The sequence below is a fragment of the Camelus ferus genome, chromosome 14 (assembly GCF_009834535.1).
Source record: "Camelus ferus isolate YT-003-E chromosome 14, BCGSAC_Cfer_1.0, whole genome shotgun sequence".
NCBI lineage: Eukaryota > Metazoa > Chordata > Mammalia > Artiodactyla > Camelidae > Camelus > Camelus ferus.
In genome coordinates, this window is record NC_045709.1 from 49,732,547 (window position 1) to 49,760,371 (window position 27,825).

Sequence of the window (27,825 nt, forward strand, 5' to 3'; positions counted from 1 at the left end):
ACTCACACAACACTTTTCAAAAATAATAAACCTTGACTTATTAATGTTCTAATTATTTTCAATGTCCAGAACGGGTATTCTAGGCATTCAGATAAGATTTTAAAATCACTTTACTTTGACATTTTACTGACAGTCTTAGATTCTTAATTTTTACAAAAATAGATCCTAATTAATAAAAGATTTTTGTTGAGATAAAAATTAAATGCATTGATTTAATTCAGGGTGACAGCAAACTTTGTAGAGGGTTTGGTATCAATAGAGTTAAAAATGTGGCAACATAATTAGAAAGGCTACATTTTACCATTTATAGTTACAGACAGAAAAATGTAACTGTAGTGCAAGGTTGCCGTGGCAACTCACTTCTTAATCAGGATTTTTTTTTCCTTCAAAACTACCAATCAGCTAACTGGAAATGAAAATCACTGAAAGAGAAGAGGTTGAAACAAATATGGCTGAGGGATTCTGAAAGTATGTAGCAAGCACTTAACATGATAATTTCCTAGGTGTGTTTCCACTCTTTTAATTTTATCGGATGTTATATAGTTTCTTTTCTGTCTTTGGAAATGATTCCAGAAAAACACACATTGGTTTTTTGTTGGAGGAGCGGGTGGTGGTGGTGATGGCTTCACTGTTGCTCTTAAATCACTTTAACAGGTAACGTCATAAACAGTTATATTGTCTGTTAAACAACTGCCTAAATTGGGCTTCAGTGAGTTTCTTAAATGAGCTTCACACACCATTTAAGCACTGAATCTCTAAGTCACCTAAATACACAGTCAGAAGCACTTGAATTTGCCATAAACAGAATATCAAGATTTAAAGGTGGGTTCTGAAATCAGAAAAAACTTTAATATCAACTTCCCAGAAATGACGGGGCCGTATTTTAATGTGATTTGACTGAATATTTCTCATGAATGACACTTATTAGCCACACCATTGGCTAAAGCCCTGGAGAATGTTACTATTCTTTTTTTTTTTTTTTTTGAAAGATTCAAAGATGAGAAAAAGCTTTAAGAACTTGAACAATTGACATATACCAGTGATTGCTGACAAACTGCTTTGCATCAGGCTTTCTGATAAATCTTAAAATGAAACCAGTGGGAAAGGAAAAACTTTCACTGGCCTAATAATCTTCCATATTGATGACATGTATATTTTCTTATATATATTTCAGAACCTTTAGTATGTAGAGCTCAAATTACATAACAGCAAAGCATTAACTCTTAAAATAGAAACGATATTCTAAAAAGGTACATAAGCTTGTCACAAATAACAGATACCTACACATAATGTCCTTCTTAAAAGGCATTTTTCTACATGACATTGCATTTGGAATTACTGGACTTTTTGCTACCACTATGCATACCAGATAAAAGATGAATGCAGAGAATGTGCCTTAGATAGAAATCCCATGGTTCCACACATACAAACAGACACCACACGCACACAGCCCATGGTCTCTGTATTAGATCCTCTGTTCTTCTTAGCCTTTCTGCTTGGAATGGCTCCATCCCCACTCATGTCTGCACCTGGCTGACTCTCATTTCATTCTTTAAGGTTCACCTCAGGTGTCTCCTCTTTTGGCCCCAGTGTTCCCCAAACGCAGCCTCTGTTGCCTCCCTCTCTACTCTCCATATTTTGTGACTATCCCAAACTTGGTCTTTATCATATGCCCAGGGACCCGATCTCGGTCAGGGCCAGCCTTCATGTTTAGCGCAATTGGCTCAAAATGACTCCCTCATAGACTCCGGGTATCTTGAAATAGGGACTGGATCTTACATCTCTGTATTCCTGTCCTCTAGCAAAGTGCATTCCTAGCACGTAGTCAGATTTCAACAAATGTTTTGGAAAGAGAAAGAGAGAGAGATGTTTAAACAGTCATTATAACTTAAGCACAGAATGAAGCCTAATTACAAAGAGACAAATACAATGATAGGTTGAGGGAAATTCCTTATCTTGTAAATACTAAGAAATACTAAAATTAATCAGTCGATATGTACTTATTGATAAATTACTATGGGTAAATTTATGGATGATTCAAAAGGTTATAAGATGTGCCATCTAACTGCTGAGTATACCCCAAAAAAGAAATGTTTCAAGGTAATGCTCAGTTAATTGCCAAGTGAGGATTGCAGACAATAAACTTTCTGAGTTCTGTTGACAAAAATAAGCTTTTGAGCTGAGAAAGCTGTGTGGAGGGAGTAAGATTTATACCAGACTTTGAAGGACGGGCTGTTTGGGTTGGTGGAACACACTCACCTGCTCTGCTTCTGCCCCGCCTACCACTCACTGCACCTCACCTTACCATGTAATTGCCCTAGTTATTTTCTGGTTCCTCCTTAGCCACCTGATGTGTAGACATATCAAGCTTCCAGTTTCATTTTCTTCTCATTTAATATTTTCTCTATAGGTAACTTCCCTCTGAAGACACAAAATTAAAATCTTTGGGATCAGTCCCAAATCTGGATCTCAGGCACAAACTTCTTACCTTAAGCACTTCCCCTATTTTTTACTGCTTGTAAATTAACCTCCACAAAGATGCTTTCAGTATCCTAGGCTACCTGCTCAAATCAATGCACATTCAGCTTAAGATCAACTATGTACTCCCCATTCTACTTCTATTTCTTCCTACAATGATTGGTGGCATCTCTGTGCTTAAAGTCACCCTGGGCTTGAAAACCTAGCATTGTGAAATTCCTCTCCTTCCCCCAAATCCCCTCTTTCAGGATCTCTCCCCTGAATTGCCTATTCAATGCTCTACCTACCACTTCAGAGCTCCCAGAGATTGTTGGTCTTGTCTCTGATCTTGTGTGATAGTTACTTGTCCATCCATATGGTACAACTTCTGGAGCTATAAAAGGCCCCAGCTGCTGCTGACCCGCAGAGTTCTCTGACCCAGGAACTGCCTACCAGGCTCTGAGCGTCCTCATCTGGACACGTCAGCTCCCTCTCTGACCCCCTCTCCGACCCCCTCTCCCTCAGGAGTTCCCTCGCCCTCCTTCCTTTTGGATCATGACCCCTGTGCTGTCGTCTTCGGAAGGTTTTTTGCTGGGAGTGACTCCCTCCCCATGCAAACCCCGCAAAGCACTATCAAAATAAAGCTTTTAGTTTGTACTATCCCCCAGCGGTCATATCTTTTTCCTTGATCAGTACCCAAGTCCCTTGAATTCATTACAATGATTACTGTATAAGAGGGTAAGGGAGACAGAAAGGTCGAAGATAGTTTTGATATTTTGAGTGGGGATGACTGAATCTTTATATTATCGTGACACAAGAAAATAAGGTTATTTTGAAAGGTGGCACAGAGTACCTCCCAAAGAGTGAATAAATCATCACGTTTGGTTGTGAGAATGAGATTCTCTGCAGAGAGCCTGGGACAGCAAAGAGAAAACTAAACTACCCAGCATTAGTAATTAATATGAATTTAGGGGATGGAGGCTAGAGGGGAAAGAAGAAGAAAGGAGCAGGAAAAGAGAAAAAGAGACATGGAAGAAAGCAGGCGTGGCGGGGGTTGGGGGTGGGAGATACTGCTGAGCAAAACAGCCACAGAGTCAGGCCTGCAGAGAATCGTCAGCCAATGAGAAATGGCCAATAACAGGAGTCACCAAAGGATGTACAAACAGGAATTTCTAACATTACGTTTTACGTCTTTTGGGCTGGGCTTCTACAATGCATTGCTGCCACTCCCATCATCCCAAATCTTTATGAAAACCTCATATAAGTGGTATTTGTTCAAATCAAGGAAAATAAGTTGCCACCTTCGATGTCTGAGTTAGTGTGGAGCAGAAAGAACAGAATAGAACAGAGATCAGTGAGCAGGGGCAATCTGAAGAGAAATTGATTGAAACAATGGCCACAAGGACATGGGTGCACTGGATGGGGGAGAGGACGGTGTTCCAGGCAGAGAGGGCCTTATATGCTAAGGGTCTGTAGACGGTGGGAGTAGAGCACATTTAAAACAGACAAAGTGAGAGGAACAGAGGGCAAAGGGGAGATACGAGGGATGGAAAGGAAGTAAGGGCAGGCAGTCAATGTAAAGGATTTGGGTCTTTATTCTAAGAACAACGAAAAGTCGTGTTTTTATTTAAGAGGGTGAAATGTTCCAATTATCCTTATAAAAACATCAGCCTGGCAACTGTGGAGGGAAAAGATTAGGAAAGTGGGTATCAGGGTGAATGAAAGGAGACGAAGAGGCATTTGGGAGGTAGATTGGCAAGATTTACTGATGGATTGGGTATCAGTGGTTAATGAGAGAAAGGTGTGAAAAATAACTTCAAGATTTCAAGGCGTCAATTGGCTGGAGGATAGTATTATTAATTGAGATACAGGACAAGGTTAGTGTAGAGAAATATGAATGGCATCTTAAACATGTTGGGTCTGCAATGCTTCTGAGATATTTAAGTGAAGGTGTCAAGCAGGCAGCTGGCTACCCAAAGGTAACTCAGAGAAGACATGTGGCATGGATCTAAGTGAAGGAGTCAGGAGCATACAAATGGCCCTTGAAGCCGTGGGCATGGATGACTTGTCGAAAGGCAGAGCACAGAACAAGAAGAGAAGAGGGACACTGAGCTTTTAGAAGCATTAACATTTGTTAATTGCTTGGTAGAGCATGGCGAGGTAGTAAAAGAGGTTGAGATAAAATGTTTAGAGAAATACAGGAATACCTCATAGATATTGTAAGTTTGATTCCAAACTATCTCAATAAAGTAAATATCACAATAAAGTAAGTCACACTAATTTTTTGGTTTCTCTGTGCATATCAAAGTTATGTTTACACTATACTATAGTCTATTAAGTGTGCAATAGCATTATGTCTAAAAAATGTACATAACTTAATTTAAAAATACCTTATTGCTAAAAAATGCTATCATCTAAGCCTTTAGCAAGTTGTAATCTTTTTGCAATAGTTACATCAAAGATCACTGATCACAGATCACCATAACAAATATAATAATGATGAAAAAAGTTTGAAATATTGTGCGAATTATAAAAATGTGACACAGAGGACATGAAGTGAGCAAATGCTGTTGGAAAAAATGGCATTGATATACAGGGCTACCACAAAAACCTCGATTTGTGAAAAAAAAACCCCACAATATCTGCAGAGCACAGTGAAGCAAAGAACAATTAAACAAGGTGTGCCTGTAAAAGAAAATTCAGGAGTGTGTTGGGGTGGGGTGGGGAGTGGTTCAAAAGACAATGAGAGAGAAGATTTTTAAAGGCATGAATAGCCAGTGGCACCACATGAAAGGTCAATTATTCATAGGGACTGATATGTCAACAAGAATTTATCAACAAGGTCATTAGTGACCTTGAGGAGAGCTGTTTCCACGAACTAATGGCAGGAACAAGGATATGAAGATGGCAAGTGTCATCAGTTCTTCGAAGAACTTTGGCCATGACGGCAAGATAGGGTGCCAGTTAAATGGACTTGGGTGGTTAGGCTATCAACTTTTAGGAGCCTAATTTTTTAAGATACAAGGAATTTGAACATGGAAAGGAGGGGAAATCAATGAAGCAGGCATTTGATTATAGAGCTAGGAGGAGAGACAGATCAGTATAATGAGGAACAGTGATTATAAAGCTAAAACTTGACATGGTCCTGACTAAAGCGAAAAGAAATCGCAGGTTCTCATGGCACCTGAAGAGATTTCAGAGGAAACAATCTTGTTGACATAGGTTGGTCATTCAAAACACTATGCTCCTGGTTTGCCTTCTCAGCAGGAGAAGGAAGAGATCAGAGAACATTTACATCCGATGACCAAGGAGCTATCTTAGAAATCAACTAGAAAAAGCTTCATTTAAGTTCAGAAATTTATCTGCTATGTCTTACCATCATGAATTACAGCTTCTCTCTTTAATCTTGTTTTATCAACAAGGGGGCAAGAGGCTTTCAACGATCCTCAACTCAACTCCAAAATTGTGTTCGCTCATTTAGGTCTTAACCCTTATGTATATTATACATAAAATGATACTTGTTTTAAGAAATTGCTTTTTTCTTCTTTAGCTATAAAATATAGTTATTTTAGAAAATTTAATTTGCTCATTTAAGCTCTAGCTGAACTCCCCACTCTTATGTTAATTATACAGAGAGAATTATATGTAGACATAGTTCTAGACATAGATATAGAAATAGATATAGAGGGGGAGGGTATAGCTCAGTGGTAGATCACATGCTTAGCATGCATGAGGTCCTGGTTTCAATCCCCAGTACATCCATTAGATAGATAGATAGATAGATAGATAGATACATTGAAATAGATTAAACTGAGACTTTTAGAGTCATAGGAATAGATATACATGTAAATACTGACAAAAATGTGATACCATGGGTTCTTCTGTTGATAAAAAAGCTTGAGACCCTTTGGGTGCAGCTTATCTGGTGCCTGTAATATATTTTAATCCAAACACCACACCAACACAAGTTATCAACCCAAACACAACTAAGTTTGGTTCTTCCACACTATGGAAGTCAAAAAATGAAAAACTGAGGGATGGGGTGGACAATGGTGTAAAAGACCATGGAGAGGTCAAGGGGAAAAAAATATTTAGGAAAACGACCCATTCCTGTAATGGCTGGGAAGTCTGGTGGTCTTTCCAAATGTGCTCCACCAACAAGGGTGTGGGGGAGAAAATGAAATCCCTGGGAAAGGGAAGGTGATGGAAAAATGAAGGTTCACAAAATGAAGAACAGAAATGAGAGCGAGTGTTAGTATTAAGGGGAAATTCTTTTGCAGAAGACAGGAGGGGAGAGAAAGGGAGAAGACCAGTGAATAAGTTAAGGATGAAGGACCATAAGGTTAGCATTGAGCTAATAGCTAGTATTAAACAATTGCAGTCCTCCATTTTTATCTGGTTTTGACCTATTTTCACATTCTTTGTGTTCTTCTGGGGACAAAGATCTCTTTTTGAAGCCTTTGTTTCCTTTCATCATTTAATAATTGCTTCTGTTTTTCAGCTTTTACTCAAAAGGCTATTTCTCCATCCTGAGAATGCACTGGCATTCAAGGTGAGAAACAGAGCTGTACTTTGAGCCTTTCCAAAGAAAAGCACATTAGAAATCAAAGGCACTGCTATATTGTTACTATTCTCTCCTTCCCCTGAAAGCTTGGCATGACAGTAGCTCTGATCCCCAAAAAGAAGTCTTTTAGTTTAGCCATTATATTAATAATCTGTGACTCTAAAAAAGGAATGGGTACTAAATTCATCAACTTTGTCCAACAGTCTCTTTCCCTTAGTTCCGGGGCTATGGATCTGATCCAGGAATCAGAAATAGGAGCATTGTAACTTATTTTATCTTCCATGTAAATCAACCCAGCTATGCATAAATTTTAAGGGCACACAGCCAAGCACTATCAATTCTGTGCAAACAGAGACCCACAGCTTGATGGGCGCTGAATGCATGAGATGTTAACTCATGAATAATCTTTCCATATCTCCACACAGTTATGTAACCAGTTGCTTATTATAATGACAATTTACATTAATAATGGAATAATGAATAGAAGATAAAAATAAGAAGTTATTTTGGAAATAAGTATTTCTAAATATGTTACTTTCTATCACGTCAAAATTGGATGAAACTTACAGTGCTGAGGGAACAATGTAACTAGCAGACCCATAGTTAGTATTTTCCCACTTAGGTAGCTCCATGAAGGGTATCATTCATGGAGAAATATCTAAACACAGCCTGAGGGGAAAGAAGGTTTTAAATCAGAAATATAATCCATACTTGGCAGTTCATATAACTGGAAATCACCGATAGATGAACAGATTCAAAAAGAAAATGTTTTAACAGAGGGTGGATGTAATTCCAAGTTGTGATTGTTCAACATGTTCAATAATTTTATATATATGTTAAACACATTTAATATAATACACACACACACACACACACACACACATATACAGATGCAGCCAGAGGTGTGAAAAAGACAACTTAAGCTCTTGGTTTCTATTTGTCAACTAAAGTTTATTTATATCTTTCAACCTAAATTATAAGACATTTGGTTCCAAATATCCCTATTATTTGGAAATAAAAAAGACATTAAAAAGCCTGTGCAACAGATGAAATTTTTTTGGAAATAAAGCAATCTAATATGAAACAAGCACACTGTTTCATAACTCTCGTTTTCAATTGTTGAACTGGGAAAATGAATCCTATTTAAATATGGAAATATTTGGTGAAGATATTCTAGGGGTTGATGACATGGAAACAATTTTGGATACCCTAAAGCAAAACCAACTCAGAGATCTAGTTTTCTTTGTGTGTTAGTGAAGGCATAGATTATGGGAGTTCTACATGTTTGCTTCTTTGAAGGCTTGAGTGCGGGCTCTGTATTTTGTTCACTGATATATTCCAAGATCCTAGAACAATATCTGGCACACAATAATCACTTATTAAATATTTTAAATTAAATAGTTGTTGATATTCCTAAGCATGGAAATTGTAGAACAAGATATCCTGCACATGGTCTATAATTTTAGTTATAAAATTTTTGCTCTCAACAACAAAATAGTTAAAAAAAAAAAAAGACAACCCATCTGTCACTTAAGGAGCTTACAAAGAACTTGCCACACATACTCCCATCCAGACACCTGCGCTTGTCACAGGCAAAAATGGCTGTGCATCAGGAGCCCACGTTGGAGCCCCACCTTGTGCTTGTCTCTCTTCTCTCCTCTCTCACTCTTATGGATTGAATTATGTCCTCTCCAGATTCACATGCTGGAGTCCTAACCCTCAGGGCCTCCGAATGTGACCTTATTTGGAAGCAGGGTCATTGCAGACATAAGCAGCTGAGTTAGGATGAGAGCATCCTGGAGTTGGATGGGCCTCGCGTCCAATATGACTGGTAAGAAGGGGAAATTTGGACACAGACACGCACACAGGGAGGACACCATGCAAAGGTGAAGGCAGAGACTGGGAGGGTGCTTATACAGACTAGGGAAAGCCAGCGACTCCTAGGAAAACACCAGAAGCCCGGAGAGAGGGTGCAACAGATTCCCTCTCATACCCCTCAGAGGAACTGAGCCTGCCGACACCTTGATCTTGGACTTCTAGCCTCCGAACTGTGAGACAATAAATTTCTGTTAAGCCACTCACTTCATGATACTTTGTTACAGCAACCCTTAGCAAACTAAAAATACAGGTACTTACTCACTTCTCAAAGCTTGTCAGATTTCCTACCAGGGACACTTGTATCCTGACCTCACTCCCCCTGGGCACTATCTTGTTCAGGGCTCAGAGTTTACAAAATTGCCTCCAGTTTATTCCAAAGGATCCACAATTATACATTGTCAATATCTAGCACATTCTTCCATGAAATTACATTGCAATTACATCTGAGACCTTTCCCTTACCTTCTGCTTGATCCTGTGCTCGGAGTGACATTATAACCTGGAGGGGGCGGTGGAAACCAGGACTGTCTGTTAAGAAAAAGACATCAGTTATAAACACAGTGTTTGAAAGGTTTGATCCCACCCACATGTCTACCAGGAGAAGCTGAAAGTAAATTGGTAGTTAAAAAGGCAATAGGATGACTTCCCTACAAGGTCTTGAAAATAAAATGAATACTATTTATGTCCTGCCTGGGGAAGGAACTGCCCATATTCCAGGCTGCCTGCCTCCCCAAGTAAACCTCTCTTCCCATTTCCTTTGAAACTAAACAATGTAGACATTTCTTTAAAAAGAAATCTAAAGGAAATCTTGAAAATAATAACATTTGTTGAATCTAGATGGTAGGTTCAAGGGTGTTTATCATCAACATACCTCTCTATTTTTCTGCATTTCTGAAACAGTTCATAATAAAAGTAAAAACAATCCTATGCTCTACTCAAAATATGTTTTTTTAATTGTATGATAGGAAACTATGACAAGTAAGAAAACTGAAAATATAAATGAATACCACAGCAAAGCTAACCTCAGTTTTGTATAGATGCATATGTATATATTCAAATACATGTATATCCATCCAATTAGAAAGACATCTTCACATTACCAGGATGTAATTTTAATTGGTAGGGAAAGCTGAGGGCTCTGTCAAAAAGACTAAGATATGGATCAAACATGAAGATGTGTCGAGGAGAGTGATACAGCCTAGAGAAGGAAAGTCTGGGATAAGGACAGGACAGTCCTTTACATTTTTGAAGCTCTATTCTCTGAGGCATCACAGAACTGAACTAAGATGCGATGGGAGTAAATCAAAGCCGATCTCGGTTCAATGTAAGTCGTAGATGCAATCCCGAGAGCCAGTCAGAGGCATATCACAGAAGCAGGAGTCGTATTGCTGGCTTCTGAATTACACCTAACCTGCCAGAGGAAAGATTCTTGCACTGGGTAGGAGACTGAACTGACTGACTTTAAATTTTCTGTCCAACCTTTCCTAACAGACAAAGGACCATGGGGCTGTGAAATGTGGGTCTAAGAGAAAGGTGATCACATGTTCTGAAACTCTGTAAATACAACCAAAATTCTGACTGCAGGAGACAATAGACAGAATCAGCCACTGCTCTCCAGGAGGATGACAGCACCACTGTGACCGTCAGCCAGTCCACCAACAGTCACTGAGCACCTCCTACCCTCTACCAGGCAAAGACAGACGCAGGCAAGGAGAGTAAGGAAATTTCAGAAGCACTGAGGATCGTGGATGCTTGCTCCCCATTTGCATCGTGATCCATGGGCACTGTGCTCTGTTCAACATGCAAAAATCACTTCCACCATCACATTTTTTGTCACATAAGGATATTCTGTCCCCAGAGTTCTAGTTACTCCTCCGTGCCTACTAGATAAACGGAACTTACTACAGGCTAAAGCGGGAGGCCATGCAGGGAGAGTTGGAGGAAGAAGGAAAAACACACAGACATAGATTGACACCTCGAGACAGGGCCTTTGACTCCGTGCTTGGAAATGGCCCAATCTGCAGAGCAGAGGAGGAGGCAACCACGCAGGCTGGTTTCAAGCCTGGTGACATTTGGCCACACTGCCGTCGTTACGCAGGGTAAGGCATTTCCTGTCAGAGGACTCTGTTAAAATGTGTCACCTGAAGTAGCTTGCCCTTTAATATCTGAGCTCTATCATCAAAACATTACCTACTTATTCAAGATCCTAAGATGGCATATTTGAAAAAGAGATCGGATTTGTGGTTACCAGAGGTAGGGGGGTGGAAGTGATTGGAGGAAGGTGGTCAAATGGTATAAACTTCCAGTTACAAGGTAAGTAAGTTCTAGGGATGTCATGTACAACGTGATGATCACAGTTAACACTGCTGTGTGACATGTAGGAAAGCTGTTCAGAGAGTAGATCCTGAGAGTTCTCATCAAAAGGAAAGGTTTTTTCTTTTTTTATTGAGATAAGGGATGTTATATGAGATGATGGATGTTAACATGAGATGATGGATGTTAATTAAACCTATTGTGGTGATCACTTCATAATGTACGTGAATCAAAGTATTACGCTGTGCACCTTAAATTTATTTGGTGATGTATGTCAATTATTTCTCAATAAAATTGGGGGAAAAAGATGGCATGTTTGAGAAGGAGATTAAAGGGGAAAAGGTCTGAGGTTTGAGGACAGCAGAAGCCAGTGGGCACTGGATTCCTGGGAAGGAGAGAAGGGAACTGGAAGAAGGGCAGAGCGACTTCTGAAAGCTGCTTGGGGGCCCTGGTGGATGATTTGGTTTAGAAATTAATAAAAAATAATCCTTTACATCATGTCAGCAAGAGAGAGTCCCAACCAGCCCATCATACCTCTTTTTCTTTACAGGAGTCATAGCAGCGGTGGGAGCTGGGGTGTTGGTGGCTTTTGCGCTGAACAAACCTCCAGGCTGCCTGTTTCATCACAAGAACAAAAAATGATCACATTCCTGAAACTTTTTCTCTAAGAGGTCTTATAATCCACTCACATTCCCACCGGCTCTGAATCCATCACAAAACGTTTCACGTGAGGATGAAGGAGCAACAACAGAAAAAGTGCTTCCTGACTTCACCCGTTTTCCAAGTTGCCAGGCTCTCATCTAAATAACTAAAACTGAAGGAACTGAATGAAGAAGTCATTCACTATGTGACATGAATTGTGTGTCTGAAACCCAGACAGATCCATGCCAATGTGCTGTGGGTTCTTTCATATACTTTTTGACCTGTATATGTTGTGACTAACAGAATCATATTGCAATGTTTGCATTAAAAGCACTAACTTATTTAAGGAAACATTTAAAAACCACACCATTTTAAATCTCTATTTAGTATTTATTAATATATGCAGACCCTCAAAACATTGGAAGTATACCTAGACCTGTTTCAACTACTGAGAGGTGCAGTCCAGTGTGAAAAGTACTTTATTTGTAGATACAAATTTAAAAACCAACTAAGTTTTTAAAAACCTACCTAGTTTGGCTGTTTATAACTGCTAGTAGTACATTCCAGGGGAAAAATAAATTTCATCTACATAGATCATTAGCAACGTCATAATTTTATAACTCAGTGAGTTGCAGATGTGATGAGTGTTTTTGAAGGCAAGTGAAATGTATGACAAGAGGAGTTGCCACTACAGTAGGGAAAATTTTTTAAAATTCTGTAGGCAAAAAAGTTAAAAATCTAGATTTTTTGAAAAGAAAAGAAAAAAAGAATGACTTAAGATTTGGTGTTTGGTTAGAGCAGAAGTCATCAAACTTTCTGTATTAAAGTCCAGAGAGAAACATATTTGAAGTTTTGCAGATCATTTCAGTATTTCTACTACTCAAAGCTGCTGAAGCTATGGGGGCATGGCTGTATTACAATAAAACTTTGGCCTGAGGGCAGTATATACCCTGATTTTTCTTGGACTCATAGGAAGAAATACACTTTTTCCTTAAAATGTAAGGTCAGTTAGAAAAGTACATACGTCTTTGTCGCTTCCGGTGATCGAAACGTGGACCCATTTCTGGTAAGAAAAAGAGAAGACAAAGTTCGAGCAGCAACAATGAATTCTTGCATCAATTTGCAACTGTCCATGGATTTAGAGTCATTATTATTATCATAAGTTAGACATAATTTGTGAGAAAGAAAAAAGAAAGCATTAGGATTTGAATAAATTTGAAAAGTTGATTTCATGATTTTTTTACCTTTTGTGTACTAGATCCCAAAAGAATTCTTTTTTTTTTTTTTAAGAAAATTCATTATCCTTTAAGACCAGTGTTTTTATTTGCTGGGTTCAGTAATTTTCTTTAAAAATAGGAATGCAAAATTGGCATTTACGTGTACCTCATAATCTTGCCACCAGGATAATTTAAACAGAAACATAAATGTGGTAAGAATGGTGGCATGAAGCAATGAACTCTCTTGATTTTGAAGCCAAAAATAAGATATTATCTTTCTCTAACCATAAGCAGGAGTCAAGTTTTTTACACCAGAACATTTGTGTTTAAAAAAAATAGGAATTTACAGAAAGATATTAAGTAGGATTGAAGAATGGTAAGTAAATAAGTCATGCTTAGCAAAATATTGTACTTGAGTCTTTTCCAAAGTTAGCAGATACTAGTACCTGTTGGTTAGTCGGTTATCCAAGGTATTGGCTTTATATGTCTTAGCAGCATCATTTCTGTCTGAGATCCTTTATGAAGAAATAAGACAAAAGTCTGGATGAACATTTAGATTGTTAAACTCCTTTCAGACCTCTTTCATGCTAGAATCACTTCACAACATGACCTTTCTCTAGTAAAGACAATTCTTTATCATATGTTACATTTTAGAAAATTTTACAATAGAAAAAAGCACTTATGACAAAAATCTATGTATAAGGCTATCTTGATACCATTTGCAACTTTTAAAGTTTATGCTTTTCAACTAGACTTTCTGACTCATTGAGCATTTAACTTATTACCTATATCATATTCAGTATTGTTTAGTAATACATCTAGCCAATAACAGAACTTTCTATGTCAGTAAAAGGCATCAATGGAAAACTTAAGCAATTTTTTAAAATGTTTTGTGGCACAGACAATGCTATATGTCTGCTAAACTCATTTTCCTTCTGAGCACTTATAAGCACCACATTTCCCAGTCTTCCCTGCAATTAAGTTGGGACCATGTGATTGAGTTCTAGACTAAAGAATGTGAGAAAAAATATTATTTTGTACTTTCAAGCCCATCATAAAACCTCTTGTGTGATCCTCCATGCTCTTTCTTCCCCTAGCCCCATGGCTTTGGTACCCATAGTGGTTGAAGATGGCATCATTAAAACACAGAAAGAACATAGGACCCTGAGTCACTTCATGGAGCAGAGACATCCTCTATTCTTCCAGCTAGTCACGCTAGACTCTGATGAGGGCAAGCAGTAATCTTCTGTTGTGCTAAACCACAGAGATGTGGGGGCATTAGAGGGAACTTGTTCCAAGTGTTACTCTACTCTGGCGAATTTGTTTGCTTTGACTAACACATTGAGTTAACAGGCCTTATGGGCTATCAGAGGTTTTAATCTCTCTAATCTCAGGTCTCCTCAAGAAGAGTAAGTCTGGAAAAGGTGTGTTTGCCCGTCCTTTGGGTCATAAGACAAACTAAGAATCCTGTAGTCTGCTTGGCAATGGTGGGATTTCACGATGGCAACCCCTGTTCCTTCTCTTCTTTCCAGGAAGAACATGCCAGATAGGAAAGCTCTTCCTGAGATACGGGGCTGTCTTCTGGAGTATTCTGCAGGCTTGCACAAAACTAGGATGTGGCAAAATTAGTCTTAGAAAAACAAAAGGTCAGCAAGATTCTTCTGTTGATCCCATACTATGGGTCTACTATAATTTTCTCTAAATGTCCCCTTTTAACATCAATTTTAGTGCAGGGCTTAATATAAACTGTTTCTGGGAAGATGGACACTAACTTGACCTTGCTCTAAAAAAAATTCATCTGAAAAAAATATGACTTAATTGTCATAAGTTTAAAACAACTTCAATTCCTAGACTTTGACACATGTAACTAAAACACTAGGAAAACAACTCTAATACATTAAAATTCTGAGTCAAGCCAAACAGTTTCTGTTTATGGTATCCAAAGCCACAAACTGATAACTCTTGAATGCAAAGAGGAAGGAAGGTTGGAATCCCCCAGAGCTTCATATTCTCAATAGACTGTCTGCAATACAGGTGTTAACCTGTACAGAATTCCAGAATCCATGTTTTAAAAACTCATGAGGATCACTCCGGTAATCATTAGGCCAAAGACTAAATATATCCCCTACATTAATTGCTACTGAGCCTCTGATGTGTTTACATTTAAAGGGCTCTGCAGTAAACCACTATGAATACCATAAACATTAGGTAATCCTAAATCTTAAGTGTTCCTTGGAAGCTACCCAGAGTTTATAGCTGTTTATGAGATCCTCATATAAGATAAAAATAATCTTGGAAGATTGCTACTTTGGTACACTGAAAATAACAATCTGTCTAAAGCAAACAGAACCTTAATTTCAAACATTCTCAAGGTTTAACTAAAGGAGAGTTCTGATGTTAAAATTAAACGAAGTTTATCAGAATCCTACAGTGTAGATCTATGTGAGCAATACTGCATGTAATAATAAAAATAACTACCTACAACTTTGCCCCTCATCTCCTCTACTATTCATAATGTCCCTACAAGGTAGGCATAATTATTTTCACTTTGTAGATGAAGAAATGGAGTCTCAGAGAAGGTAGGCGGCTTTCTCTTGCCCACACAGCCGGGAAGTAGTCTATCTGCAACGTCTTTCCCATGTCGTAGCCTGATTCTGCAGTGTAATTGTTCCAACATGCACAGTCCACATGTTTCCCTTCGGTTATTATTTTTCACCTCCACTAGGTGGAGGCACCTCTTCCATGCCACTAGGGGGATCAGTCTATACAGAATAATAGAGGGGACTCTAAACCATCATTCCAATGTACATGCCAATTTATTATTAATTAGGGAGACTAACTTTGCATTTCTCTTAGAAACTAAGTTTCTGCCAACTTGTGATATGAAGTAGGTTGTTTTAACAGGAGTCGGTCTTGGAGACAGGAAATCCCTAAACAGTATAATCAGCAACGTGCTCAAAAGGAAAAGTTACACTTCCACAATGGAACACTAGAGGTCTCCCTAACCTAGGTTTTCCAAACAAGGCATGCGATCATCTTCAGGATTTGGGCCATACTGCATGCTATGCACACCATTATTCACTTATGTTTCTTTAGAACACTTCATATTTTTTACCGACAGATGTACAGTTTAAAAAGGAACTCTTCAAATGTAAATTCAGTATTTCTCTCATATTCATTTATTGCATGCATTATTATTGAAATGGCACACACACTCCCACATCTCATATATTTGATCATCTTTCTGCTAAAGTTATTTCATATCTGGCACTTGGAGTGGCCTGCACACTGGAAGTCTGACTCCTGGTACCAGGATGTGCCTTTCTGTACTGACTCCTGTGTTCTCTCCCTCACGTCTGTTTCCACACTTGGATGTAGCTCACTGTTGGGAGACAGACAGGACTGCCTGGAGAATGAGCTGACCGGAAGACTTCTTCCAAACTTGCCACTAAATCTCTGTGTAAATAAAGCAGGAAATCTCTGCCTTCATTTTCAGTGTATAAAATGAAGAGTTTGGGCAAGGTTGGTGGTTCTGAATTCTGGCTGTGTATCAGAATCACTTCGTAAGCATTAAGATGCCTGCGTCCCACCTCAGACTAATTAAGTCAGAATTTGAGGGATGAGAGGTAGTGGGAACAAGTTACCAGTAAAGTTGAAAAGTTCTCTCGGTGATTCTAATTTGCAGCTGAGGCTGAGAATGACTCAACTGGCTTGCCTGTGAGGTCTGGTCTCATCCATTGCTAATGTTCCAAGGCTTTACCTTGACTGTCTTGATGTAAACTTTCAGACACAGAGCCTACAAAGGTTTAGGTCTCCCACATATTCACTTTGTTTTGAGACATAATTATCTCACTTGCAAATTCATTCCTAGAAGTAAGTTTTCCTTCTTCAATGAACAGAGCAATAGGACAGCCTGCAAGGCCGAGATGAACAGACAGGGGTCCTGGGACTCCTGTCTCCACTCTGAGATGAGATCCTGCATATATACTTTGACAGACTGATTTTTGTCAAGGTTGTTAATTACAAGAGAGAAGTCAACTCCTTAGGGGTACCGGTGCTGACTGCCCACTATTAGGAAGATTGACTTGAAAACCTACGAAGTGTGCAGACGTACATGCATGTGCTGTATTAATTAATACTGGCATGGTCTGAATATCTGTTAGGTACTATAAGATTCAGCATATGTGCTTAAAGTGCGGCAGGTGGTATTTTTGTCTACATGAGAAGCACAGCTTTAGCTACAGGGAGTGGCTTCAACTCTCAGTGGCCTCAGGTGTTCACTGTGTCTAGATGTCAAAGATGTTAACCTGGCTCTTTACTTACGCTTACTAAGCACCTCTACCAAATACAAAACTAGAATGTGACTTATAGCATTTACACTACAACCTAAATAGACACTTCTCAGTTTTCTGAATACGGATGGGCCCTTTCCCTCCATGTAACAGTGAGCCAACAACAGGCACAGCACAATGGACCCATTCTACAGCCGTATGGTGACCCCACTGCCGAAAGAGCAGTTTCACTTTCTAAAGTAAAGAGCTCATGTCTTTATCCTAGAGTGGATCAAAACTACTGTATTATTAACACGGACAGTCTCTCCATAAGGCAGTTACACAGAAACTGCTGTTTCTCTGCCTTGGGGTTAGAAAGACTGAAGTTAGAACAAAACTGGCTACTTGCAAGAAAAACCATATTCTCTATTTCAAATTGAACGTGTCCACGTAGTGCCCACCCCACCTATACTCAAACCAGTTTCTTCAGAATTTTTACTATTATTCAACCATTAGCAGGATTTTAGGAAAATAGCGTATCAAGTCAAGATTTTGTGAGTTTTAAAAAAGAAGGTAATTCAATCTTTATAGCCCCTCTGTCCCTGGGGATAAAATAACATGGTTCAAAGCTTACTTTGGTAAACATTTAAATACCTCTTCCTTTATAAAACATGGGATTTAACATATGCTATGCATTCCACTTATGTGATTCAAAACACCTCACCTGTCCAAAGTGTCATCAGATCTGTACCGACTGATTGTGGCTTTTGGCTCATCTCTCTCATCTGTGTTCCTGTAGCAAAAAATAATCATAGAAATACCAAATAAACTACAAAAGATAGTTTATAAATATAAATAGTTTGTAAATAGTTTGTAAAATTTTTTGCCTATTCAGGTAGGAGATGTACATGTTACCAAGAAAAGATAGAACTGGAGTACTGAAGTCTTCCCAGGCTTTGACTTGGATAGGATAAATTATGGCAAACCCAATTCCCCATGCTAATAAAAGACGTCTTCTCTAGGTCCAGTTATTTCTAACTATAGTAACACATTCAAATAGGGATAAGGATATGGAAAACAAAAAACACAGCATACAAAATGTTTAATAAGTAATATGTACTCTTGTCAATGATGGCGACTTTTATGTAATAGAAACTCAATCCTTTATAATCTCTGTTCTGTTTGCAGAGTTTCAGCAGCGCCATAAGCCAGCACAACAGCTACATACAAACTGCTTTGTTAAGAGTTCAGCACCGTGGACAGGGTTGGAGGAAGAGACCTTGCTGGCAGCAGAGAGGGAGTGAGAAGAAAGGAAAAGAGAAACAGTTGATGCTGGAAAGAAATGAAAAAAAGAAAGTGGAAGAATAGAGAAAGGATGGATGGGAAGGAGAGGAGAAGAGAGAGGAGAAAAGGAGAAGCAGAGAGAGGAGAGATGGGCAGAGTTGAGGCAGACAGATAAGCAGAAAAAAGGTGGGGGTGGGGAGAAGAGAACAAAATAAGGGAACAGAATGGAGGGCTCAATAGTAGGAATCATGATCTTCAAAGCAGTGGGGATATCTTGATCAGACTGATCAATCAGCAAAAAAAAAAAAAAAAAAAGAGAGACTATTTAATGCCTTATATAACCCTGTGATACAGGGGAAGCAAGCTCTTTGGAATATTATACCTTGATTTACTGTATTATTTGCATTTCAAAGCATCATTTGAAGCTGACAGATCAAAGGAATTGAGTCAGAAAAAGTACCAAAACAGCATACTATTCAAGATGTAATTTTTAACTTGATGTAGTATATTTTTATTAAGCAAGTATTTGGAGGTAAACAAAATACAATGCCCTGTGCTGATGACTGTGAGGAAGTCAAGAATGAATCAACTATGGACCCTACACTCACAGAGCTAGAGGGACAAATCAGACATGTAAATCCAAGGGGAGAAAGTGGTCAGGGCCATAAACGAGGTTCAGGTCAAGCACAAGGAAGCTCAAAGGTGAGAAAGCTTATTTGTAGAGGTGGAATCAGAGAAGGCTTTCTGGATGAGATGCAAGTTGAGCTGGGTCTTAGGGATAAATAGATGTGAACAATTTTAAACAGAGGCAGAGAGAACAGTGTCAGAGTTAAGGCAAGAAAAAGGTAAATATATATATATATATATATATATATATATATATATATATATATATATATATATATATATATATATATATATGCCTAATGCAATTCCCCATGCTTTTAAGGAAACTCAGAGTGAAATCACAGTGTGGCTCACCAGCATGTGTAATGCATGAGTGCAAACAGGTGCTGCAGGGCCATCGGAACCCCTTCCATAAAACAGCCTCTTCACAGACGCTATCACTTTATGTCTTATTAGGGGCTTTATTCTTTCAGGCACTTATCACCACAGGACGTATTATATTGTGTTTATTTATTTTCAGTCTCTCCTTTTAACTAGGAAGCAAGTTCTATGAAAGCAGGGATTTTGTTTTGTTCCCAGACTTGGGAATCGTGTCTAGCTCACCAAAGGCATCTCCACAGGTACTATTTGTGCTTTCAGCCTCATTCGATGTGTTTTAATGATCTGGCAGAGGAAGGACACAGTAAACTGTCCTGGTTTGTGCACACTATGAAGCTTGTTTTCTAGGGTGATGAGAATATATTGTTTTCCCTTTCCTTTATTTTCAGTCTCTGTGCATGTGGAACTCTGAGATATTATCTCTTCTGCTGGAAGCGCTTCTTTCCCGACCCCACGCCCACCAGCCACCCTTTCCTACTTGGAAACCCACCCCTCTCTCCATCCTTCACGCAGTAGCACCAACACCAATGACTACTTCATTGGTGAGTCTCCTGATGATTCAGGCCGAGTTCATCACCTTCTCTCGTCCCCTTGGTGCTCACACACACTTCTACAACCACTTCTGACAGTGAATTTTAGTGTTTGTGCTTATGGTTCCATCTTTTCCCATGGATGTAAGAGCTCCTGAAGGTCACAGATGGTGCCTTATGCATCTTTGTATCCCCAGCACCCGGCACAATGTCAGCACCCAGCAGGTGCTCCAAAGTGGTGCTGGGTGAACACCAAAGTGGACACAGCCTCCACAAATGGGCAGAAAAGTGTCACATGGGTGTCCATTTGAGCAAATGCAAGGGGAAAAATAACCCACACTACCTTTTAGGAATATGTACTTTGAGACACTAGTTGTGGGTCAAGAGGAAAATGACTCAGGCTTAACAGATTTTTGTGACTGAAGATAAAAGCTCAGTGCTTTGCTTTAGCTAAAATGCTGTCCACTAATAGGAAGGGTTCAAGTAACCAACACAGTTTAAAATATAAAATAAGCATCGAAGGGAATTAAAATTTCATTCTTAAACACTTTAACACACTAATAACATGAAGTTTAGTCACTTCAAAACAAGTACATTTGTTCTCTAATAGTTTCAGAGAAAGGCAAATAAAGTGGAGGGAGCATTTCACACTGATGCCTGGACTAAAATGACCAGGTTCCCTTTGTTTGCTGAGATGAGGGCCAACGGACAACAAGGCTGTAATCTTAAAAATCATGAAGACCAAGGAGAAGGCACAGGGGGAGTCTGTTGAATTACTGTCAAGTCACAGAACAGGAAATTGGATGAACTAAGGCTGGGAACCAAAAAAACAATCGGATATTTTGTGTAGAGAGGGGTAAACTCAGGACCCCTGGAACAGGTCAAAATTATGAATGGTTTTTAAATGGCTTAGAAAAATTCACAGATAAAATTTTTCAGAACAGACGTATTCAAGGTGTCTGTTTACCGTTTTGAGGTCCCCACCATGAAGGATAATCACAGTCCCTTACTAAGTACCTCTTGGTGACAGACACAGGCTACTGGACCAGATAAAACTTATGTCTGATAAATAATTAGGTTCTTCTGATGGGTATGGTGGTTCTTATCTGTGTGAGTGCAAATGTGTTTTAGTAAGAATATTATCTATTTATCTGATCAGCCTTAGATTATTTACATCATTGTGATTACTAGTTTTGTTTGAATTTCCCTGCTAATTCTCATTTGTCAGACTATTTGCCACTGAGTATCATTTAGTAGTTTTTCACAAGCCCAGGAGTTTCTAAAAAGTAATGTACTTTGCCATAAAGCAAGGGAACTCAGCTATTATTTCTGTCATGCAGGGGTCCTTGTCTCTAAGGTTCAGAGACAGCCCATCGTGTTTCTGTGGGAGTCCTTTCCCCGTCGTGTCAGGAGGGCCATCTCGGTGGAGTGGGCAGAGGAGGTTACTCTCCATGTTCAGTCTGTAGTTGTGAAAGCACAAGGCTGAAGAAACACAGGTTTCCCTGTGGAAACCCCTTAGTGAGATCACAGATCCTCCTTCACGTGCCCAGAGCATCTGGGAAAGCCTGAGGCTAACCGCAAATACTCAGCCTGTCTTGAACAAGTCTCCTTTCAAAAAAGACTGCCTTTGTGATTCTGCTAATGATGTAACTTGTCTGAAACACCCACCTGTCCAAGGCATCATGGGAGTTATGTCGCTGGAGCACCGCCCTACCATAATTTTCATCTCTGCAGAGAAAGAAGAAATTAAGTCCCATGAAAAGGTATCACAGTATTTAGTAAGCATTCAATAAAGGAGACAGGAAAGAGCTCACAATGTCTGGCAAGGTTAATTCATTTTACTTCAAGCATAAAAGCGCAACTATGTATTTATTTTAACCAGTCACCAGTTGAAAGAGCATGGTGAAAAGAAACAAGTTTAACAGAACAAACAATCATTATTCTGATTTATCCAGAGGTGTCCCTGTGATTGCATAATGGAATGAGGGTTTGTTGTTTGGTTTTTTTGTTTCTTCTTTTTTCATCAGTGTGGGAACTCAACAGCCATCTACTTTGTTTATATTAGAAGAGTCCTTTCCTGCAGGAAGGCAAAACATGTTTCTACAAACATGTTTTAAACTTAGTTAAGCCCATTATGTCTGAAAACTTTCACTTGCTTGGCCTTGATAGTTCTCGACAAAATGTGGGAAGATAAGTAACAATATTTGTGGTTAAGCAGATTGATTGTTCACAAGAGATTTAGCTTATTTTTGAACCATAATATTACATAGTTTGTTCTGTTTGGTCCTTAAAATAACCCTATGAATTATGAAGAGAAGACATTGTCATATTCAATTCACAGATGAAAAAACTGGTGAGGAATTCTGTGGCTTTTTTAAGGCTGAGAGGTTAGCAAGTGACAGGAGTGGGTCTAGGGCCCAGATCCTTTTATTCCAAACTTTTGCTTTTCCTACTGGTCAACCTTGCAATAACCCTTCATACATAAAATCCCAAAGCTATGTTTTTCTTACTCTGTATAGTGGATCTGAACATACAGGCAACTTTAGGAAATGTCAAAACATGTAGCAGAGCCTTTGGCCTTGAACCAAGGCAGAGAGTAAGTCTCTGAATCTTTTTCATGTCAACCCAACCCAACCTGAAATACTACATTTCTCCTGGTTCTGCTCCACTCAGAATTACTCAACACTCTGGAACCACTTACAATAAAGCTGTAAAAGAACTGCAGTAGATAATTAAAAAGAAAGATGAACAGTGAAACTGAAACAATTCCAGAAAATATACACCCTCAAAGATCCCAAGGAAACTCTTCCATCTCCCTGGTATCCCCTCCCCAAACCTGTGGGAGAGTAGCAGACACCAGACACAACTTTGCCTGAAGAAGAATCATAACACGCAGCCCAGATCTGGACCAGTGGGGGTGGGGGAGGCATCGGAGCCAATTTCCCCTTCATTCAGCAGCTGCCATGCCATCCAAGCTGGCTTCCCTGGGCCTTTATAGGGAGGTGTGTCTGGCATAAAACCTTCACTCCTATCAACTGCAAATTGCCTTAGACGTCTTTATCTCTACACATCTGTGCAAATATTTGCAACCCAAAATTCATGATCTATCTTTGACATCACTCTATACCATGGAAAAGTAGAAATGGCATGTTGGGCTCCAACAGAAGCAGTAATGCTGCTTTATAAAAGGATTGTTGTCTAACAGTGTTAACTCCAGAACTTAGCGTGAGTCTCCAAATACCCCTCTAGTTCTTTAAAATAAGAACATTCAATAACAGAAGTTAATAGACACTTCTATTTAACAGCTACAAGTATGCTCCTCAAATAACCACGTACAGACAGCTTAGTAGAAGTTTAGGGTAAGTATTCCAGAATTCAGGGCTTCCCAACCTCAGTGCTACTGACATTATGGATTTGATCATTTTTTGTTGTGGGGAGTGTCCTGTGCATTGAAGGATGCTTAGTGGCACTTTTGGTCTCTACTCACTAGATGTCAGAAGCACTCCCCAATTTTGATATCTAAAAAATGTCTCCTGACCTTGCCAAACATCCCCTGGGAGCAAAACTGTCCCTGATTGAGAACCATTGTTGTAATGGAAAGAAAATGCGTCATGTTACTCTCAACTCTACCACTTAATAGCTGTGTGCCACTGGACAAGTTACCTAACTATTCTGAGCCTCAGATTCCTCTTCTGTAAAATGAGGATGTAATACCTACCTTGTATGATTGTTGTGAGATTTAGCAATGTTTCATATGTGAAGTACCTAATATCTAGCCTGACACATAGGAGGAAATCAAAGAACGTATGCATATATGTGTGTGTGTGTGTGTGTGTGTGTGTGTGTGTGTGTGTGTGTGTGTGTGTGTATAATTTATAATAAATATAGCTGGTCTGGACAAATGTCTGTTGTAAATCTATGTTAGCAATGGGCCATATGCCTGTGATCATAGTTTTCAGATCTTTAAACATAGAGCTCATAGAAGCAATGCTCAAAGCAGACAATTCTTTCTTGGTGGTAAGTGTTTTTCCTTAAAAAGTGATATTGCATTTACCACCTTCCTGTACCTAGAGGTATATAGCCAGTTGGGACTGAAATGAGTTGAGAATTTATCAATTTCACTTGTACATAAGGAAATTTTAGATAGGTTACTATTAAATTTGTAAATTGGGAATCCTAATTGCATGTGTTTGCTTCAAGTGACATGATCGATGTGCACCAGGAATCTCCCTACCATTGATTAAATATTACCTTTTTGGAAACGAATGTCATGTTTTCTTTTCAGTTTATCACATAGGCACCAATGTTTATTCTAGTTATAAAGATGAAACCCTTCTATCTCTCACTAATGACTCACGTTCTCTTAGGTATGTGGGTATTAAACATGGTAGAGATATATCTACAAATCTGATGTAACCAATTTATGCTTACTAAATCTTACCAAAGATTAGGCTGTACAGCAAAGTATTTTAGAAGGAATGCATTCACTTTCTAGATGGCTGTTAGCTTCTCAAATAAAGAATGTCTCCTTCTACTCATCCACCCACCCACCCTCTCCACACCCTCGTACCTTTCTTCTTCAGGACGTTTCTTTATCCAGCTGTTATCCTGTAACAAAGCCCTTCTTTTGTTCACCTCATGAAAACCCTGCTGCCTCAATGTGATCCCCTGATTGGTACCCTTCATATCTATCAACAGAAAAACAAAAAATCGAGAGGTGTAGTTGCATGAAGGTGAGTGTGCATTTGTTAACCTGGAAATCTGGAGAGGCGCATCTGATTGGATAGCATCAATCTTCTAGGCTGGCAAGTCCAGTACTGTTTCAAAGGAGGATGTGCTGGCAAGAAAGAACAAACCCCACACCCCATCATCAAAGATAAACATAACACTGCTTGGGTGCCAACTGAAACTGCCAGTGCACATTGTGAAGCCCTGCCCAGCACCTGGGAATGTAGAACCACGGGCCTAGGAGAAAACAAGGAACGGCTAAGTGGGCTGGCCATTTGCTCAAAAAGAAACATGCCTCGGAAGTACACACAAGACTGCTTTTAAAGTACCTAGTAAATAACAGTCAGTAAGTCCTGGTGCTTTTGGTTATACATAACTTAATTCTCTGATCTCATGGGAGCCAGAAGCACAGGTCACACATACAAGAAAAGGACATTTTTGATGAATTTTTAAAAGAAATCTTTAAATCGCAATTACGTGAATAAAAGCTGTAGAACTCTTACTTTTTCCTAAGCCTAACTTTGACCATGCTAACTAAGACTGTTGTTTCTAAGCATTATCTGTCTATATAAAAGAATCAGGGCCTGTGAATTATTTCCCCAGATTTTTAAGTTTTCTGAATAAAGGAATTATCATCTACATTACCGTTTCCTGTGGGAGATGCTTTTCTCAAGGTGAAATTGGACATGCTGCCTTCCAGTAAGGACCTAAAAGAAAAATGGGGATGGGGCGAACACAACAAAGACTCAACAAAGAATCATCCAGGGACTTGTTCATTGCTAATGTGCATTTTTCAGTGACATTGACAGTCATGTGATCTGGTTTAACAAATAACATGACATCAAGTGACCCCTGAGAACCTGAGAGTTCATCTATTCCAATGTTTGACAGATGCATATGCTGAGGCTAGGAGTATTCAGTGTCCCCTGTGTTATAGGACAAGCAATTGACTGAATCAGGCCATCAATTAATTTATTTATTCAATGAATAAATATGCACCTCGGGCCTCCAGTGTGCCTAGCACAGAGCCAGGAGCTAGAGACTAACAGATGAGTAAGACAAGGGCTTGGTCACATCAACAGGGAGATGGAGACATGGATACACAGCATAATACACAGAAGGGCTCACTGACTCCTTCTCTGGGGAAGCCAAAGAGAACCCAGGAAACTGATGTGTGATCAGAATGGTAGCATGGAAATCAGAGATCTGGGGAAACAATGGTGATTTAAGGTAATCACTGCACGGGAAAGCCCTAAGATTCTTAGCCGTGACCAACCGCTACCACCAAGCTGCTAAGAGATTGAGGTGATGCTCAGTCCTAGTTTGCCTGGGACTGGTGGTGCTTTCAGGGCTGCATTATGACTTTGAGCCTTAGGAACTTTAGCTTTTGTGGGCTTCTTCCTTCATATACACCCACGCATACACACCCACAATTTAAAAATAATAGCTTATAACTGTGTTAGTATAAAGATAAATGATAATCCAGGCTGGCTTCATTAACACATATTTACTATTAGTATAATCATTTTTTCCTGTGCTGTTAAAAGGAATTAATGTTAGAACCCTTTTATGGGCCCTTAGAGGTATCATGGGTCCCAGGCATAGCCTTTTCTGTTTAATGAGTAAGTTGCCCCTGGGTTTCCCTGAATGTGGGACTTTCAGTTTTTAAACTGGAAACATCCTGGGCAAACAGCAATGGCTGGTCACCCTAGGTGAGGTATTATGTTTTTTGCCAAGTCTATCCCACCAGATGGTGTATGGAATGTCAGAGGGGCCCTCCATCTCAAGTCAGAAGCAAGTCCTAGGTCCAGCTTTATGACATCAATGTTCTGTAATTCAACTACTTAATGTCCCTGTAAAATGGGCTAATGAAACCTGCCATCTACTTCATAAGGCTGTGATGATCAAATGACTAATGGACACAAAAATCACTTTGTTAAACTGTAAATGCTGTTGGGACTTATGACTGTATCATCAGACAATTTGTAGACATAACTTGGGGGTTCTAAAGCCCCCATCTCCCACCCTCTAGTCCAAAAATATCTCCTATAGTGACTTGCTGTGGATCTGAAGTGGTAAAGATACATTCCCTTGGACCAAGGCATTGAAGATCCCTGGGTTCTTCATTTCGAACGTCAATACTCCTAGAGTTGGTGAGAAGTGGAAGCTGTTGGTGTCCAGACCAGGTCCCCTCTACCAGCCTGGTGCTTGGCGCTATGAGCTCATGGCTGGACCTCCTATGGGGAATTGCCCTTAGCTGGTGGGGCTGCCAGTTATATACCCTCCTCATCCACTAAACCTGCAGCCAGCAACTGACTGACCTGGAATTAAAAGGTGAGTCTCTCTTGCCTAAACGTAGAGCCAGTTCTGCAGGTGACAGGTGCTTCAGCACTCACCATGGGATCAGGCGGACCCTAGACTAGCAGAGAGTGCATCCTCGCTCAGCTCCTTGCCCTGCCTCCCTTCCTGCGTCCCTTTCTCTTTTCTCCTGTGTACATACCCTTAATAAGTCCTACACACCCAAAGTCCTCCCAGGCACTGCTTCCAGGGAACCCAGCCTAAAATTAACAACCAACATAATCAATCATACATTATCGTCACAGAGACTAGCAGCTGTTCACTCTGCTGAGAGTTAAGATTTTAGTGAAACTGGAAAGATCCGCGTGTAAAGCGTGCTATTTACTGACTGTGTCACCTTGGGGATGTTCAGCTCCCTTATCTGTAAAATGAGGTGAATTGTGGCTGTTTTGAGGATCAAATTAGATGACATATGTAAGCTGTCTAATTATTGCCCGACACACAGTAGGTGCTCAATAATTCTTAACATTATGCTTCTCTCACCTTGGAAGGGGTAAAGCAAAGACGTAGAGGAGGTGTAGGTGGGTGTGGGGAGGACATGGGACAGTCCTGGATTTGGGCCACTGGGCATGCAGCGAG

The 27,825-nt window shown here is 39.5% G+C and overlaps 1 protein-coding gene across 7 annotated transcripts in view; it reads right to left on the bottom strand.

Moving 5' to 3' along the window:
• The window catches only part of SCEL (sciellin), a 174,427-nt gene that overhangs the window by 60,038 nt on the left and 86,564 nt on the right, over positions 1-27,825 (bottom strand). For 6 of the 7 annotated variants that reach the window (XM_032496852.1, XM_014557589.2, XM_032496854.1 and 3 more), the window contains 8 exons: positions 25,534-25,595; positions 24,731-24,848; positions 21,829-21,888; positions 18,066-18,134; positions 13,517-13,585; positions 12,878-12,916; positions 11,746-11,826; positions 9,361-9,426 (listed from right to left, as the gene is read on the bottom strand). In XM_032496852.1, coding sequence (XP_032352743.1) covers positions 9,361-9,426; positions 11,746-11,826; positions 12,878-12,916; positions 13,517-13,585; positions 18,066-18,134; positions 21,829-21,888; positions 24,731-24,848; positions 25,534-25,576 — 545 coding nt within the window. In that variant the 5' untranslated portion in view covers positions 25,577-25,595. Of the gene's footprint in view, positions 1-9,360; positions 9,427-11,745; positions 11,827-12,877; positions 12,917-13,516; positions 13,586-18,065; positions 18,135-21,828; positions 21,889-24,730; positions 24,849-25,533; positions 25,596-27,825 lie in introns of those variants that run through there. The other variant, XM_032496855.1, reaches the window with a different exon arrangement.